Source organism: Martes martes, assembly GCF_963455335.1.
Source record: "Martes martes genome assembly, chromosome: 6".
Classification (NCBI taxonomy): Eukaryota; Metazoa; Chordata; class Mammalia; order Carnivora; family Mustelidae; genus Martes; species Martes martes.
The window spans coordinates 41,187,822-41,206,219 of record NC_137893.1 but is presented as its reverse complement, the minus strand read 5'-3'; the positions used below and the strand labels follow the sequence as shown (position 1 = coordinate 41,206,219).

Below are 18,398 nucleotides of genomic sequence, written 5' to 3'. Positions count from 1 at the left end.
AGGGTCCATGCTCCAGATGGGAAGGGCCAAGAGCACTAAGGAAAGATCAGAGGGGTCTCCTTCAAGGGCAATAGCTCCTGGGGGAAAAGCTGCAGGAGCTCCAAGAGCCAGCTTTCTCCCTAGCTTCAGCTCCCCAACCTCAAATGTAACTGTGAAGTGCTAGACCACCCCGTGTGGGAAAAGGAGGAGGAAGAGCCAGGGAGATCCAAGAACCACTCAACAGGAGGCCATAGCTTCAAAGAGAGCCATGACCTTGCCTTACGCTGGCTCCATGGACCTCAGCAAGGTCAGATGAGTAGCAGTTGAGGCCTTGGTGGCCAGACTCCTGCAGCTTAGAAGTCCAGGGTTGAATCCCTGCTAGAGAGGAGGCCACAGTAAAGCACGTGGAGAGCCCTGGGGCACTCACAGGTCTGGATGCCCCAAACACAGAGGGTGTCTTAAATGGTAGTGGTTCTAAAGTATCATCCCTGGTGAAAAGCATCAGAATTACCTTAGAAACTTCCTTGGGGGGATGCCTGTGTGGCTCAGCTGGTTAAGCATCTGTCTTTGGCTAGGGTCATGATGGGATTGAGTCCCACATCAGGCTCCCTGCTCAGCGGGGAGCCTGCTTCTCCCTCTCCTCCTGGCTCATGTTCTCTATCACTATCTCTGTCTCTCTCAAATAACTAAATTAAAAAAAAAAATCTTAAAATAAAAGAAAAGAAACTTCTTTAGGAAGGCATCACATTAGAGACTGTCCAACCTGAGAAGTAATCAGGCAGTAACATTGCCAAGTGATGTAGCAATTGTGATATTGAGATACGACAAGAAATATAGATTTGGTCTTCTTCCCCGATTCCTGGCACAGAGCTTTAAAAACCTTTGTAAGTTCCTGAGCGATAGTGGTGAGAAGAGTATCTTTTTTATTCATAACAGACTTCCAGCAAACACTTCTGAGTTTAGGCTAGTGAGGAGATAGCTCAGGATGGGGGCTGCTTATCAGGGGAAGCAACGATGTGATTAGAGGGTTGGAACTTCCAGCTGCTGCCCCATGCCCCAACCTCCAGGGAGAGGGCAGACTGGTGAGGTGATCACCAATAGCCAAGGATTTCATCAAGTATGCTTGTGTGAGGGAACCTCTATAAAACCCTAACGACAGGGTTTGGTGAGCCTCCAGGCTGGCGAACACATCCACGTGCAGGGAAGGTGGGAGACCCCGGCTCCACGTGACAGAGCACCTGTGCTCAGGACGCTTCAGTTCTCGCCCTGCGGACCTCCTCATCTGGCTGCTCATCTGTCTCTTTCATAATACGCTGTATAATAAATCAGTAACAGCAAGCGAAGTATTTCCCTGAGTTCTACGCGCCATTATAGCCGATTACTGAACCTGCAGACAGGATGGTGGAAACCCCTGACTTTGTAGCCAAGTCACACTTGCGCAGTGACTCGGGAACACACTACTTGCCTTTGGTGTCTGAAGTGGAGGGGCAGTCTGGCAAGTGAAAGAAGGAATCTGCGATTCTTTCAAAGCAGAAAGTGCTAGCGTTCAAAATAGCTGAGAGATGGCTCGTGTTAGAGGAAAGGAATTAAACAGGGTTCTAGATGTGGACAGGCTGTTGGATGAAGCAGGACAGCATGGAGCAGGGGCGACTTGGACAGATAGACGCTCACAGGCAGGAACACGATGTACCGGGACTGAGAGTCTTCTAGGAGGGAAGAGTCGTGGTTGGGGGTAGGGGGAGACAGGAATGAGCTGGGCTGGACTGTGCAGTCCTCTGGAGCTAACAGAAGAAGCAGGGGCTGCATTTCCTCTTGAAGAGTATGGGAAGCCTGCCCCTTGTGAGGGAACAGCACAGGGAAGAAAGGTTTCCAGAAGGTGAACTTCGCCATGGGGATGGAGGGGTTGGGGGGGGCGGCATGAGGCGATGAGTCAGGATTGCACTAGGCAGTGCTTCGAAACTTCTTATCTTTATTGCCCCTAAAGAGAAAATTCTAATGGAATTTAAGGTTATCAATGAATTTAAATTTAAATGAAATACTAAGAGAAAAGACTTCGGCAGGGAGGACTGAGCTTTGGAGGGCCACAAAGCACTGTAAGCTGTGTCTTTTTCACCCTCCAAGAGCATGTTGAGAATGTGTGGTATAAGGGGGTGAGGCAGGGGAAAGTGGGGGCAGATCTGACCGACCGTTTGATGGATGAATTGATTCAAGCTGGTTGACTGGGAAGGGGAGGAGAGCAAACTCAGGAAGGGCTCCTGACCTTCCAGCCCGAATCGCCTGAGAAAGAGCTGACAGAAAATAGGCAGGTTCACGAAGTGAAGGCTGGAAGCGCTGGGGTTTGCCGTTATCACATGAACCCACGCTGCCTGCCTGCCTTCCTGAATTCAGTCCTTTGCTGTGTGAGATTAGCACTGGAAGGTGTTCTCCTGTGTTCTAGAAGCTGATGTGGGAAAGGTGCTATTGGCCTAGACAGTGCCCCAACCTGCCCCCGTCACAGACTGCGTTCAGTCCCTCAGTCTCTCTGAGTCACTCAATCTCAACCCACCCAACGCTGACCTGGGGGTTTGCCCCTCCAGGCCCACTCTCCTCCCTGCCTGGTGCTGGGGAGCTGACATCTATGGACAGCAACAGCACTCGCAGGCCCACCTACAGGCAAGGGCACAACCAGAGACCCAGACGCCATATTGCTTGAATATCTGAAGGCTGTAAATCAAGCTAAAGTACGACAACATGACATAGAGCCTATCCTACCTCGTTGACAAATACACCTTCCCAACAAACCCAAAGGCAAGTCCAAATTCAGAACTCTTAGACTCCTCAGAGTTCCAGGCTTACACATGGCGGAGCAGGGAGAGGGGGCCCCAGCCGCTGAGCTTTCCTTCCCTCCCCCCTCAGCAGCACCCTGTGTGCAGAAGAGCCTCTTTTTTTTTTTCTTTTTTAAAGATTTTATTTATTTGACAGGGAGAGAGACAGCGAGAGAGGGAACACAAACAGGGGGATTGGGAGAGGGAGAAGGAGGCTTCTCGCTGAGCAGGGAGCCTGATGTGGGGCTCTATCCCAGGACCCTGAGATCATGACCTGAGTTGAAGGCAGATGCTTAATAACCGAGCCACCCAGGAGCCCCCAGAAGAGCCTCTCATGCATGCATGTGGATACCCCCACCCACGTGTCTGAGCTCCATCCCACCCCCTTCCAACATGGCTCAGCCACCTCCCAGAAAGAGGGGTGCACACATGGGTGATGCAGTCCCCTTCGGGGCTTGTTTAGGGAAGAGGCCTGCGCAGCTCCTGGAAACAAGCTCAAGGTAGTGTGGACAGGTGAGTCCAAGCTCCTGTGCTCAGATGTGGCCAGGAGGAAGACCTCATGTGAGCACAGCCTTTTGGCCCCACAGCCTGGGGAGGGGTTTGGCCAGAGCAGGGCCCGTTGCCTGGGCCTAAGGCCGCTACTGTCAATAATGGGTCAACTCCTGCCTCCTCTTACCCTTCAGGCCTCAGCCTGGTAATGGCTCCACTCCCAGCACATTACCCTCTCTCCCCTCCCCACTCTGAGCCACCCAGCTCTTCCTGAAGATTACTCCGTCTTCTCCCACTGGCTTTTCCCTGATGCCACATCTCAGTGAGTGGCCGACCCCATGGCAGATGCTTAGGTGTCCCCGGTTCCCTGATGGCATCAGAGACTGGCTTCCTTCTTAGCATCTCTCAGATCCCTCCATTCTCATGAGAGCCTTAGCTTAATCTCTCATGGGCTCTGTTCTGGACCGGAAGTGGCCCGCCAGTGGCCAGTATCCATTTTAACTGTTCCAGCATCCTCCCACAAGCCCTCAGTGAGCCTCCTAAAGCACACGTCCTCCCAGAGCTGCCCCTGACCAGCCAGGCTGATCTCTCTGTGCCCCACCTCTCCCTCTCTCTCTCTCTCTCTCTCTCACACACACACACACACACACACTAGATAGAGTCCAGCCATGGGGAGCTGCTCATATTCCCTGACACACTTCATCTTTATCCAAGAGCATCTTTCTCCCTGCCTTGTCCTTTGTCTTTTTTTTCTGCCTACTGGGCTCACCCACTAAGATTCATGGCAGATTGATTCCCACTAATTCCCACTAAGATTCCCAGATTCATGGCAAGCATCGCCACCTGAGTGAAGTCATCTCCATTCCTCTTTCTGAACACACCTCACCATTCCCTCAGTCCCCCTATTCCATCAGAAGCGACGTCCTACATTGCTCGTCATTTCTCTGTTCCCCAGTAAACTGTTAGCTTCTTGAGAACAATCTATCTTGTCAGGCAAAGTCACAGAATGTAAAGGACTCCAAGAGCGCATGTTTCCCAGGCAAGGGTGGCTCCTTGGTGTTCCTCCTCCCTGGTTCCTCAGGGCAGCAGTTCCCCAGTGCGTGTACCCAGCAGACCCTACTGTGTGTACCCTGCGGCTCCCCTACTTTCCTTCCTGGCACAATTTGACATCCTGATGTGAGGAGCTCATCAACCCTGGTCTTCCTCACTGGAGCATAAAAACTCTAAGGACTGTGGCTATGTTGTTCACTCTTGGGTCTCCAGATAACACAGACCCCACTGACACATAGTAACAGCTCAAAAAGTATGGGGCTTCTTTTTTTAAATAGGCTCCACACCCAGCATGAGGCTTGAACTCATGACCCTGAGATCAAGAGTTGCATGGTCTACCGACTGAGCCAGTCAGGTCTCAGTCTTGAGCCCAGCAGCTCAAGAAATATGTATATGTCTTATGAACAGAAGTATTTTGGTTGGAGAACCTAAGCTACTTTGTTGCCACCACTCTTCTTGACCAGCCTGACAAAGTCCTTGGAGATCATTCAAAAGAGTCCGTGATGACCCTCCCTCCCTCCTGGCCATCTTTGTATACAGCATGAATTAAAAATCAGCTTTGTGCAGGTGGGAATGTGAAATGCACAGCTGCTATAGGAGAGAATGTGGAGGGTCCTCAAAAAACTAAACAGAACTACCGAGTGACCCAGCAATTCCACTTTGGAATATACCCCCTAAGAATTAAAAGCAGGGTCTCCGGCCACTATCCGCACACCTGTGTTCATGGCAGCATTACTCACAATGGCAGGAAGATGGAAACCCCCCAGTATCTGCTAACGGATGGATGGATAAACAAAAGGGGATCTATGCACCCAGTGGAATATTACTTGGCTTTAAAAAGGAAGGACTTTCTGATAACATGGGTGAACCTTGAGGACATTATGTGAAACAAAATAAGCCAGTCACAAAAATCAGTCAAAAACTGTCTGATTCCACTCACATAAGGTACCTAGAGTAGTCAAATTCATAAAGACAGAAAGTAGAATGGTAGTTGCCAGGGGCTGGGAAAAGAAGAAGGAATGGGAGTTAAGTGTTTAATGGGTACATAGTTTCAGTTTGGGAGGATGAAAAAATTCTGGAGATGGGCGGTGGTGGTGGTTGAGGAAAAGGGCCATTGACCTGTACCCTTAGAAATGGTTAAAATGGTAAAAATTTTTGTTCTATATATATTACCACAATTTAAAAAAAAAAAACCCTACAGTTAAATTTAAACAAACAAACAAACAAAAAAACCGCCGGCATTGCAACCCATCTCCTAACACACAGAGGAGACACCCCTCCCCCCACCCAGGTCTCTGGAGCTTCCTCTAACCAGGACACATACTGAATCTGACAGCTGGCAGCTTAGGCAAGGTATTTTCGTTTCAACTGATCCCTGGGATTATTAGGAAGCTGATAGATTTTTAATCTTTTCTCCTTCCGGACTGAAAAGGTCACCCATGGGGTATCTAACCTTAGATAAATTCTTCTCTACTTCAACTACTTTTAAACATCAATCCACAAGGAAGCCCCTCTTAAGGAAATAAAGTAGAAAGAGAAGACAGGAGTTAGACATCCCCCACGAAGAGCAACAGACATCTTTGTTCACATGACCTGCTTAGGGTGCACGGGTGCTAAGGGGAGATGGGAGTCAGGACGGACCCAGGCTCTGCTTCTCCCCGGGGGCCTGGCACAAGGAAGGAGTGTCTTCTTCACTTGCCCAGAGTCACCTAGGTGCTGTCCGTCAGCCTCCTTCCTCGGAGACCTGCCTGACACCTGGGCAGTGTCCCCTACCCAAGGATGAGGTGCCGGTGGGTTGGGACCCTCAGGAGCACCCGCAGGGAAGGCTTCCTGGCTCTAAACCATCTCCAGATCCTCCACACTCCTGTGATGACCCCATCCCACCTGCTTGGCCTGGACTGACGTCACTAGCCGTCTTATCTGTGGGCGGGTGAGAGTGTGGAGCCTTGCCACCTCACTATGTGCCCCCTGTCCCCCACTTCAGCCAGGTGATGTCTGGACACCCAGAAAAGCCCTGCACAGAATAAAAGGTGCCCAGAGGACCAGATGCCCTGGGGGAGGGGATTGGAAAGATGGCGAAACAGACCCCACCCTGTGCTTTGGGAACTGAGATCTGATGGGTAGGAGCCTCAGGTCAGGGCCTTCCCAGCCTCAGAGGCTTACTGGGGCAGGGGACCGTCCTGACCCCGCACCCTGCGCGGCCCCTTTGGTGGGCCCAGCGGTGGCAGGGATCGGGGCACAGGAAGTCCGACTTGCTACTCAGATGTGGCTGGAGGAAGGAGTACCGGGACTGGGGCTGCAGCCTGCTGGAAGATTCTGCTCCGAGTGAGGTTTTCCGGGAACGTGGCAACACTTCACCTGCCGTTCCTGAGAGCCACCTCCTGGCTTCCTGGCTTTCTCCTGGAGGAGGGGGCATTTTTATGAGGCTCTCAGTTCTGCGGCTTGTATCACAGATGAAACCAAAGTTCTGTTCTGGCTGCTCTGTAGCCACCTCCTAAGCCCCCCGGGCCCCAGGCTCTTCTTTTTCACCCCAGGTAATCTGAGAGTTTGGACCAGGTGCCTGCCCAGGCTCCTGCCAGCAGCCAACAGCCTCCAGTGGAAAGTTACTGCAAGTTCTTCGGGATAGTACCTGCCCCCATACACACACACACCTGCCCCACAACCCCGTGCACTGAGGCAGGCCACGGCATGACTTCAGGGAACCCTGGGCAATTTTGCTTTCACGGGCTCCTTACTCCATTAAAAAAAGGTTAAAAAGCGTATTTTATTTTTAAAAAAGCCTATTTTATAACTGTATTGGTATGAGGTGAACATATAATTACATAATATATAAGATATAGATCTTAAAATATTTTCTCCTACCTGACATTGCATTTTTTCTTCTTCTGATTTTAAAATATATTAAAATATTTCCAGAGGCTTCTAAGAGTATCACTGTGAGCATTTGACACTATGACTACTTGCCTGCTGGATAGGTCAGCCCTGCGTTGAGGGATGTACAAGTAGAAGGGACAAGAAGGAGCCTCAGCCAGGAGGGAGAGCCTAACCTCAGCAGGAGTGTGACAGGAGCCAGTCCTTTCACCTCTTGGGCCTCAGTTTCCCCATCTGGGGAAAATAATAATATCTACCTCACGGAGCTGTTGTGAGGACTAAAATAAGATCCCGTACGTACATTCCTTAACTAGAATGGTGCCTGCCACAGAAAAATCACTATAAATGTGTTAGCTATCATGAATACTGTTGTGTGTTATTGTTCTCGCCACTTAGCCAACCCTCTGTATCTTAACTGAGGCTCTACGAGAAAGGAAACAGGGACCTTTGAGAAAGGAAACAGGGACCTTCCCGCTGACAGGGTCGTCTCAGACCTCCTGGAGCAGATACAGCAATTTCTGAGCCGCTCATTCAGGAGAACTTTGTTTTCCTAAAATTCCCTGTCTGCATGACTCTGGTGAGCCCCGGGGGGTGGGGGGAGGACCGGCAACAGCGGAGGCAGGGCGGAGAGAGGGCAGCCTCCTGACCGGAGCCCGGAGCCCGTGGTGAGCAGCACTGGGGGCAGGAAGAAGAGGCACCGGCTGTAATCTGCCTGCTCCTTTCACCCTTCTGCTCAGTAGGTGTGAGAGCTCGGGGATGGAGGGGGAGGCTTTGAGGCCTTTTAAAATGCAAAGGCCTCTGGGATAAACGAATGTCTAATCCCTTAATAGGCCCACAGAGGAAGGCCTGACAGCTGGGTTTTCCTAAGGGGACCGTAAACCCTTATGTGTCAAGGGCTTTACATACATTATCTCCTTTAATCCTGACAACCCCCCACACACACCCATGACAACGATGATGTAGGGATTACTATTCCCATTTTACAAACCAGCAAACAGAGGCTCAGAGAGGGTCTTTGACTTGCCCACAGATCACCCCTACAGCCCCAGGGACTTAAGAGAAGATCTGGAGGGGCGCCTGGATGGCTCAGTGGGTTAAGCCTCTGCCTTCGGCTTAGGTCATGATCTCAGGGTCCTGGGCTGTCTGCTCAGCAGGGAGCCTGCTTCCCCCCCCCACCCCACCCCCGCCTGCCTCTGCCTACTTGTGATCTCTGTCAAATAAATAAAATCTTTAAAAAAATAAAAAAGAGAAGATCTGGAAAGGGAGATAAAGGGAGTGGGAAGCCAAATGACCCAGGTCTGCTTTGGGTGAGGCCCAGTGACTGAAATGCTCTGGGCCTCAGTTTCCCGAATCCACAAGGCGAGGGCATGGGTCCTCCCAGCTCACGCATTCTGCTCTTCTCAGCCCACTCCCTGCCTGATCAGAACAGATGGCTGGCTCCTTTCCTGGCCTGCCTATGGCATTTCTCCAGTGCCTAGAAGGGACAGCCACCAGCCTCGCAAGACCCCTCCCTGACCCCAAAGCAGCAACACCCCCCTTGCGAGCAAGTCTAGTAGGGGACTTGTATGGGTTAAATCGTTGTTGCTGCAATTCCCAGCTAATCACAGGGAGGCTGAGCAGGGGAGCCATTCTGTGTCCAGACTCTCCAGGCTGGCTTGTAACCGAGGAAAAGAGAGTTGGCAGCTTAGTGGTCGGCAACACTTCCGTCGGCACCCCTCTCGCTCACTTCCTTCCAGCTCTTCTCTCCTTGGGAGAATGAGGGACTCTGGAAGCCCAGTTGGGCTTATCTGACTGTGAGTGGGGACCCAGGGGAGGGCTGTGCCTGAGAGAATGGGACAGAGCAGCAGCGGGCAGCCCCAGGGACCAGGCCCCTCGCCGGCCAACGGAAGCGCCCGGTCCTACCTCCAAAGGCGGGCCTCATGGAGAAATCATGATCCTCCACTCTGAGAAGCGGCTGAGGTTTTCCCTTGCGGATTTTCGTTACGTCAAGGTTCTTCTTATATAGGTGACTGCAAAAACAAGCAGGAGACATTTTCCAACGGCCCACAAAGGCATTTGGGGAGGTTACTTCCTGCAGGATTTACTTGTTAGGAACCTTTTATGACTTGAGCACCTGGGTGAATGGTGGGGGCATTCCCTGAGATGGCAAATGGCACGTTTGTGGTGAAGAGGGTGCATTTCATTCTTAGCCATCTTGTTTTCGAGGTGCCTGTAAGATAGCCAGGGAGAAGGTGAAAACAGGGTGGGGGCACGGGCAGTAGGAGTATTTTCACTCCTGTCAGCCTTGCAGGTTCTTAGTGTCCCTAAGGGCTTGGCAAAGGTCCCTGGCCCTCCTCCCAGAGCCCTTGACCTCTGCTCTCAAACACCCTCACCCCAGGTACATCAGCATCTCCCTTTCCCATGGCTCCTTCTCGTCAGCCTTCAAACTGGATTCAAGTCTCTCCTCCCTTAAACCCAAACTAAGCAGAAGGTCTGTCTAGACCATACATCTTCTTCACACAAAATTTATTGAAAAGTGGTAGCATTACAGGTGTGGTAGATATATTTGTCTTTAAACTTTCTCTTAAAAAAAAAAAAGTCTCCCCCCTCCTCACAAATCCATAACCCTCCCAGAGACCTTTGCGCCACAGGCTGCAGCCACCTCCTCACCCCCAAGCACTTCCTGCGTCACTTGTGCGGCCCCGAGGCCCTGCTGAGTGCTGGCTTCTCGGCCACCTGGAGGACCATGCCTCTCCTAGAAACCTGGTCTTTCAGGACCAAGCACTGGGCTGTCCTCCTATCACCCAAGAGCTCGTTCTCAATTTCCATTGTCGCCTCCCTGCCCTCAGCTCACCCCTTCAACGCTAATATCCCCAGGGCCCTGTCCCTGCCGCCTCCTCTTCTTCTACACCCTCTTTGGCAGGCGAGCCTATGTCTGCGGCTTCAGTTGTCATTAGCCTGTGGATGATTCCGGCTTCTGTACCCCTGCTCTAGATCTTTTATCCAACTGCCGAACTGATGATCCCCCGATGGATATCCTACAGGCATTTAAACTCAACACACCTCTAGTTTGAGGTGGTCCAGGCTGCAGGTTGAGAGGGGATTCAATAAAAGGGGAAGGGGAGGAAGGGGCTGCAGGGGCACGCGGGGACCGGGCCAGGCAGAGCCTTGAAGACCATGTGAAGACTTCTGTCTTTATCCAAAGGCAATGGGAAAACACTGAAGGCGTTAAGCGAGTTGGGAGAAGAAGTTGGAGTTGCTTTTAGACAAGCCCATTGGAGGGAAGTCCAATGTAACGTCTTCCTCCCAGTGAGCTGAAATATGGAACCCAAGTCTGGGTCCCTTGAAGCGTGGTAGTCACTGTCAGGAGGTCACTGCCTCCACCAAGCTTCCTCTGCCATGGTCTCCACCCCAAGCCTGGTTCCAGAAGTCAGGAGGGACCGGGCCCGGTTCCCTGCACAGCAGTTGCATGACAGGCCACATTGGACGCCCAGCAAAGGCACGGCGGAAAGGCGGAGGAAGAGCTCAGCCTAAGGGCTTAGCACATCACAGACATTAAATTGTGAGTGCAGCAGGCACCCTACCCTTCTGTCTCGTGGGGAGCAAATCCCGGCTGGCTAGCAGTGTCCCTCTCCATTTAGAGGGGAGGATTTGGGAGCGGAAGTCGCAGAATTCCAGCCCCACTGAAGGGGAGAGGAGATTGAAATGCCTGTGCCATTCCTGAGGGCCCAGAACTGGGTTTTTGTTGTTGTTTTTAAAGGAACCAGTTACTTGATAACTCAGGCCACTAATATCCCCAGCCTGGGGCTTTTTGTGTGAGTCAGATGCCCTCAGTTTGTCCTTCCAGTGCCCGGATGCCTTGGCCCAAAGACCCTAGGCTCCAGGGGCCATACTCTGAGTCCCAGCCCAATGCAGGGGAGCCAGAACCTCCACAGCCTTGGGTGGAGAGAGAGGAAAAATTTGTTCCTGACCCCTTCGAGAGGCAGGGCTGGTGCCACCATGCTGAGGTTCATTTGGTAAACATAATAGTGGGCATGATGACCATGCCCCTACGTGTCACCCTCCCTCTGTGCAGGCCCTGAGCTGTGGTTAATCCCTCATCCCAGGGGAAAAGGTCTCACGAGCACCCTTTTCAGTTGGAGAAACGAAGTTCAGAAAGATTGGGAAACACTGCCGTGACCAGGGAACCACAGAACCAGGGTCCAAACCTGGTTTCTCTGACTTCCTGGCCCCACCTCTTTCCCCAGGCCACTGGGGAGGGTGAGGATCACTGGACAGCGGGAAAGCAAAGCTGCTCCTGGGCCTGGCACCACGTGAGACACGAGGCAGACCCCGAGAAGGCTGGCCACGGGGGCTGCAAATGGGAGAGGAAATCTGGAAGGGGCCCGGCCCCCAGGCTCTGGGACCAGGAGGAACCAGAGAGTGTTATCTGGTAAGAGCCCAGACCCCCAGAGCCCAGAGCTAGGTTCATTTTCAGATCTCCAGGGAGAAGGGCCTCTCTTGCTGGGTGGGGAGCAATCACGGGGTCAGGAAGCCAACTCACGTAGCAGGCAGGGAGGAACTGGAATAAAGCTGGAGAAAGAAAGGCGGGGAGAAGAGAGCAAATCAAATGGTTGGGAGAAAACGGGTTCAGGTGGTAGCAGCTCCATAAAGGAGGACACGAAGGGTGGGAAAACTGGAAGCAGGTTTGGAAAAAGCACCTTCTTTTTTTTTTTTTTTTTAAGATTTTATTTATTTATTTGACAGAGAGAGAGCACAGTAGACAGAGAGGCAGGCAGAGAGAGAGGGAGAGAGGGAAGCAGGCTCCCTGCTGAGCAGAGAGCCCGACGCGGGACTCGATCCCAGGACCCTGAGATCATGACCCGAGCCGAAGGCAGCGGCTTAACCCACTGAGCCACCCAGGCGCCCCTGGAAAAAGCACCTTCTGAGCAGAATAATTGTTTTGTGAGAGTGCCTTGGGGAGATGATACGGAAAGTAGGTAGGTTAGAAAAGATCGTAACAGTGTGTGTGTGTTTGTGTGTGTGTGTGAGTGACTGGGTAAAATCCTATGTACGGTGTATGGTATGTGTGTGTAAGACGGTGTGATGTAGAAGGTGGGGACAGACTTCAAAGGAAAGAAGCTACCTTACAGAGATGAAGTGGTCTAAGTCACGTCATTTTGTTCTTCTTTATTCATACAGCTTAACTCTTGTGTGTCAACGATGAAAGTGATATTTTAGTCTGACACTTGGCTGAAATCTTTCAGACAGACAGAGCCTTGTGACGGTCTGAGCGTGCATGTGCCCTGATGGACTTAGAAAAGCCTAGAATCATGTTCCCTAAGGTGACATTTTCTCTATCCTCTCTCCTAGCCTCCCTTCAATAATTATTTTTTACTTCTTGTGTGTGGGCTCATGTTTTCTTCCACTTTAACACCCCCTGGGATGGATTTCAAGAAACTCTCCTCACCCATAAGGGTCAGATTCAGTCTGTCCCCAGGCTCACGCCAGTGCCTGGGAATGACTGTGGTCTTCTGAGGAGTGACACAGGTATGACAGCCCAGACTGCCGACCAGGATCCCTGAGGACCCCTGAGGGGTTCGTGTGGAACCCCAGAACTGTTCTCAGGGAATAGACAAGTCCATACAACGCTTTTCCTCCAGGCTGAAAAAATCAAGCAACCTACGTTCTAGCCCAGTGGGGTCACTAGGTAGCTGTATGAATTACTCCCGCCTTCCAACAGACTTCTTAGCATCCATAAAATTAAAACCGTGTTTCCCAATACGTGCTCTGTAAAATATGAATCCCACAAGATAGTCCCAAAAAAGCAGGTTTTTTTTGGGAAACTGTATAATTTATTTTCCTCTTCAAGACTCAGAATGTCTATTTGCATAATAAAGGTTCAAGAAGCTGTGCTATAAAGACAGCTGTTCAAAATGATCTAACCAGAGTTTCCCAAATTTCTTTGACCCTGAGACTCCCTTTTCACCCAACACCTGTTCACCTTTCACAGTCTTAGGGCTCAGAGGAATTGCAGGATCACATGACCCCTGAGGCTCCTTCCAATTCAACAGCCTCGAATTCTGGCAACATCCCCAGGACGAGACTTGCAGAGAGTGCCTGCTTCCTGTCCTCCTGGACAAGTTTTATCTGTTTGCTTTCTGTGTGACTAGGATTAGGCCCTGCAGAGCCTGGACCTCCCGGAGAGCGGCAGTCTCTGAGGTCGGCATATTCCTGGAAGCTAAAGATGGTCTACTGGGATGCAGAAAGTAGAGACTGCAACTCTCACTGATAGTTTTTATCTAAAAATAATGAAGCAATCGAGTTTTACTTTAATATACATGTGTGTAATAGTCTATGTATATAATTTATAGGTAGATCTGTTGAAGTACAATTTCAAAAAATTGTCACCAATAGCGATGCCTGATTAAAAATAAAAGCCAGTGACCTAGAAAATGTGTCTCCATATATTAGTTTATATTCACAATCTCTAGTTCTCGCAATGCTTAGTAGAATGAGGAACAGATGTGTGACATCTTACACACGGCCTCTACCTCTCAGCGACTTGCTCTTTTCTTCACGCCGAACAGTCGTCGTTTCCATCAGGCCTGGGGTATCAGGCTTTGTCCATTGGTTCAAGCAAACTTACTAAGGAACCTTGATTTGTAATATGATTTTCAATGCACATTCCAGGCCGAACCAGTATCTTGGAAATGTTTCTGTTTACATCGTGCAGTGGTAGTTCCTGTCGCCTACACATGTATTTCGGATAACCCAGCAAATTTCAAATACCTTTTTAAGATTGAAACAGTGAAATGATACCCGATACAGTTAGAAAGCTGTTCCCAGTCCAATAATGTAAAGAGGACAACTCTCGGTTACATTTTTTCCTCAATAGTTCAAACTAAATTCCTATCTACCGGGGTCCCCCTGCCCCTCCCCGCCCCTCCCCGCCCCTCCCCGCTCCTCCCCGCCTCTCCAAATTTCTTGAGTGCAATTACTCAGCAGGCCCCCGTGGTCCCTACAGGATGTCATCCTGAGGAACAAAGCAGCACAAGCTGAGAAGTACAAGATGTTTTTACCCACGAAATCTTCAACCACCTGCCTGAAATCGAAATGCCTGGACAGAATACCGATGCCAGAACAAACTCCTCAGCCCGGTCTGGCTTTGCTCTCTCGAAGCTCGTGACCCTAGAGAATATCTGTGCTCTGAGAGAGGTTGTTTTCAGCAAGGTGGTGGCCCCATCAACCTCTGGCTGGGAAATAGATTCCAGCGGGTCAATGGAAGCCCCAGCCCTCCTGGGAGCTGAGCGCCCCTGCAGGTGACCTTCTTCCCCTCCCACCCAAGCCTTTACCTGGGCTTGGTCATTTCCAGCTGTCCAGTCGATCTCCTCCTCTTGGGCTTTCTGCTCTCCACAAGAGCCGTCAGGCAAAACAAGAACAAAATGAGTCTTGTGAAATATGGCATTCTGGGAACGTCTACGATGCCACAGACTGCTCTCCAGTAACCTGCAGCGGGGCAGGCCCCCGCGGGCTGCACCATGCATTCAGTCTGTCATTTTGTGGCGGCGCTTCTCGAAGGGGCTGAGAGAGCACGACTGGCCAGACTGGTTTTTCCGATTAAATATTTGATAGTGGTGCTCGTCCCACCCCACCTCCCACCGCACCCCCACCCCCACCCCCCCAAGGCGTGACACAAACACCAAGGCTTGGCCCTCCCTGCCCGCTTAGTGATTGGCCATTAGTCAACAAGTTTGTCCTCCTGTGAAATTCTGCTTCCGCTGAGTCCCAGAGCAGCTTTGGCTAAAACTGTTACATAAAAAAATAAATAAATAAATAAATTTAAACCTCTTGAACATGCCAGCTCTTTGCTGAGATCATTAATCCTTCCCTCTGGCTGCATAAAACCGGTCTGTCACATCCACTAGGGAGACAGCTTGGGTTCTGAGTGGATTTGCGGGGAAGACCTGATGGGCAAGAGGAGTGCATGAATGTGCTCAGGAAATGCTGAGTAAACACATGAACGACCTGTTTTCACAAGATTGCTTTATTTCTCCATCTAAGAAAGCATATTTTGCCCATGGCCAAGGATGCTTGCTTTCCCTCCAAATACACGTTTTCTCAATGAAAAGACATCTTATCAAAACATAAAATCCATTTTGATTATGAAGGGATGTATAAACCAAAGGAGAATTCATGATTATGTAAGCTCCTCTTCCTATCATGAGCATTAGATTAATTTGGGTCTTTAACCCTAAAATGTATAATATCACCACAAATTAGGCTTGATTCCTATCCTGGAATGTGGACTTGCAAACATTTGAAGTGTAAAGATACACGTGTTTATATTTAGTCTACTGAACAGAATAAAATGTTCAAAAACTACTTATTTGTTGCCGGCTGTGTCCGAGATGGAGAGGAGTTTGGTGTGGTAAAGACACAGGGAGATGAGGCGGGAGTCAAGAGGAGTGATAATCGGAAGTGAACAGAACTAGGGTTTTATTATGTAAGAAAGAAAGCAAAGTGGGATGACAAGATCCACTTTTTTTTCCCCAGGAATTCCTGAGATTGGTTTTATCAGAGAAGTTATAATAACAAAGGAGGATGAGTTCCTGCCCTAAAGGAAGGGCAGATGGAAGAAGAGGAGGAGGGAAGACCGAAGAAGGAGACGGTCAAGTTCTTTCTGAAGTAGAATACACTTGCTGACTGAATAGGGTGGGAGGTAAGAGGAGGCAACAGTGATATCTACGATTCCAGTTTGGAGGTGGGACTGGTGGGTAACTGATATCCGTTAGAGGTGGACAGGTTTGGTGGGGAGATGACATAGATTTTGACTCATGGAATTTGAGGTATCATGGGACTTCCGGATGCCGAATAGGCAGCTGGAGTATAGATAAGCCTGGAGCTCAGGAGAAAGGTCTGGACGGGAGAATTAAGTCTGGAGCCATCAATGTATGGTGGTAGTTTAACCACAGGAAAGGGTGAGATCTTCCAGGAAAACAGAAGTCCCAGTGTAAGCATAGAATCCTCAGGAACCTATAATTTCTTTTTTTTTAAGATTTTATTTTTAGGTAATCTCTATACCCCATGTGGGGTTCGAACCTACAACCCTGAGATCAAGAGTTGTGTGCTCTACTGATCGAGCCAGCCAAGTACACTGAAAGTTATATTTCTAATGGATGGATGGGAAGTCTGAACAAAAGTATAGAACTAGCAAAGATGTTGACTATGAAAACCAAAGGAGTCTCTGGGAGGGAGTAGTCAACAGTCAATGTTGTGAAGAAGTGACGGCAGGAAACAGGTTAACTAGCTCTGGCAACCAGCACACTGTTTCTAACTTCAGTTAACTGTAGTTTCAGTTGAAAGATGTGGCAGAAAGCCAAAATACAGGAGTTAAATAGGAATTTGGGAGTGGGAATAATTCGGTATGGGGACTAACTCAGTGGTTCCCCAATCTGGCCACTTCTCAGAATTACCCAGATAATTTGCTTAAAAGTCCCACTGCTCCTGAAGATTTAGTGGGGAAGGAAAGATACCCATTAAAGCTCTTTTCCATAGATTTTGTTCAAAAGATGGTGCTTCTGACTAGAACCCTCGAACTATTCATGGATATTGTTGGTTTTCAAGAAATATTTGTTTTGGGGCTCCTGGATGGTTCAGTTGGTTAAGTGTCACTCTCTTGGTTTCGGCTCAGGTCATGATCTCAGGGTCATAGGATAGAGCCCCGCATCAGGCTCTCTCAGGGAGTCTGCTTGAAATGCCCTCCCTCTCCCCCAGCTCCTCCCCCACCCTCTCTCCCTTTCTCTCTCTTTCTCTCCCTCAAATAAATAAGTAAATTTGGGGGGGGGGGGAGGAGAGAGAGAGAAAGAAATATTTGTTTTGTTGCATTCTGGATATTTTAGGTCCTATCAATTTTTTCTTTTCCTTTTTTTTTTTTTAAGATTTTAGGGGCGCCTGGGTGGCTCAGTGGGTTAAAGCCTCTGCCTTCGGCTCAGGTCATGATCTCAGGGTCCTGGGATCGAGCCCCACATTGGGCTCTCTGCTCAGCAGGGAGCCTGCTTCCTCCTCTCTCTCTCTCTGCCTGTCTCTCTGCCTACTTGTGATCTCTGTCTGTCAAATAAATAAATAAATAAAATCTTTTTTAAAAAAAGATTTTAATTAATTAATTTATTTGTCAGAGAGAGAGAGAGAGCGCGCGCGTGCGCGAGCGCACAAGTGGGCAGAGTGGCAGGCAGAGGCAGAGAGAGAAGCAGGCTCCCTGCCGAGCAAGGAGCCCGATGCGGGACTTGATCCCAGAACCCCGGGATGACCTGAGCAGAAGGCAGCAGTTTAACCAACTGAGCCACCCAGGCATCCATTTCAATTTTTTCTTTAAATCTCTCTTATTTTTGGTAGTTGATTATTGTGATTATAGTATGGAGAAAAACTCAGTTGGAGATAAGTGTAATGTTTTAAGTAATGTCTTTATTGAAGTATCATTCACATACTATAAATTTACCCCTTTTTAAAAAAATTTTTTAAGATTTTATTTATTTGAGAGAACAGAGAGTGAGAGAGAGCTTGAGTGGTGGCCTGGGGAGAGGGAAGGGGAGAAGCAGACTGCCTACCAAGCTGAGAGCCCGACATGGGGCTCAATCCAAGGACCCTGAGATCATGACGTGAGCCAAAGGCAGACACTTAACTGAGCCACCCAGGTGCCCCAAATTTACCCCTTTAAACTGTGGTTTTTGGTATAGAGTGTGCAACCATCCCCAGTATCTAATTTTAGAACATTTTCATTTCCTGCCAAAGAAGCCTATTCCCATTAGCAGTCGCTGCCTCTTCCTTTCAGTTCCCTTCAGTCCCTAGCAATCACCAACCTACCTTCTGTCTCTACGGATTTGCCTGATGTGGGTATTTCATATACCCAGAATCATACACTATGTAGCCTTCTGTGTCTGACTTCACTGGACTTGATCTTTTTTTTTTTTTTCCTGGCATGATGTTTTCAAGATTCATCCATGTTGTCTTATGTATTAGACCTTCATTCCTCTTCATGGCCAGATACCATTCCACCATATAGACAGAGCACACCTTGTTTATCTTAGTCCATGGGCATTTGAGTTTCCAGTTTGAGACTATGAATAATGCTGCTGCTATGAATACTACTGTTTAAGTTTGTGTGAATGTGTTTGCATTTCTCTTGGTAATACACCTGGGAGTGGAATGGCTGGGCCATATGGTAACTCTTTGCTTAACTTTTTGAGG

The 18,398-nt window shown here is 49.5% G+C and overlaps 1 protein-coding gene across 2 annotated transcripts in view; it reads right to left on the bottom strand.

Annotated features, from left to right (window-relative positions):
* GABRR2 (gamma-aminobutyric acid type A receptor subunit rho2) overlaps nucleotides 1-14,634 on the bottom strand; it is a gene marked incomplete at both ends in the record, with an annotated part of 41,623 nt that extends 26,989 nt beyond the window's left edge. Inside the window, 2 exons of one of the 2 annotated variants that reach the window (XM_080806696.1) lie at nucleotides 9,096-9,202; nucleotides 14,507-14,634. In XM_080806696.1, coding sequence (XP_080662822.1) covers nucleotides 9,096-9,202; nucleotides 14,507-14,619 — 220 coding nt within the window. The remainder of the gene's footprint in view (nucleotides 1-9,095; nucleotides 9,203-14,506) is intronic. The other variant, XM_080806697.1, reaches the window with a different exon arrangement.
* Nucleotides 14,635-18,398: the final 3,764 nt, after the last annotated feature.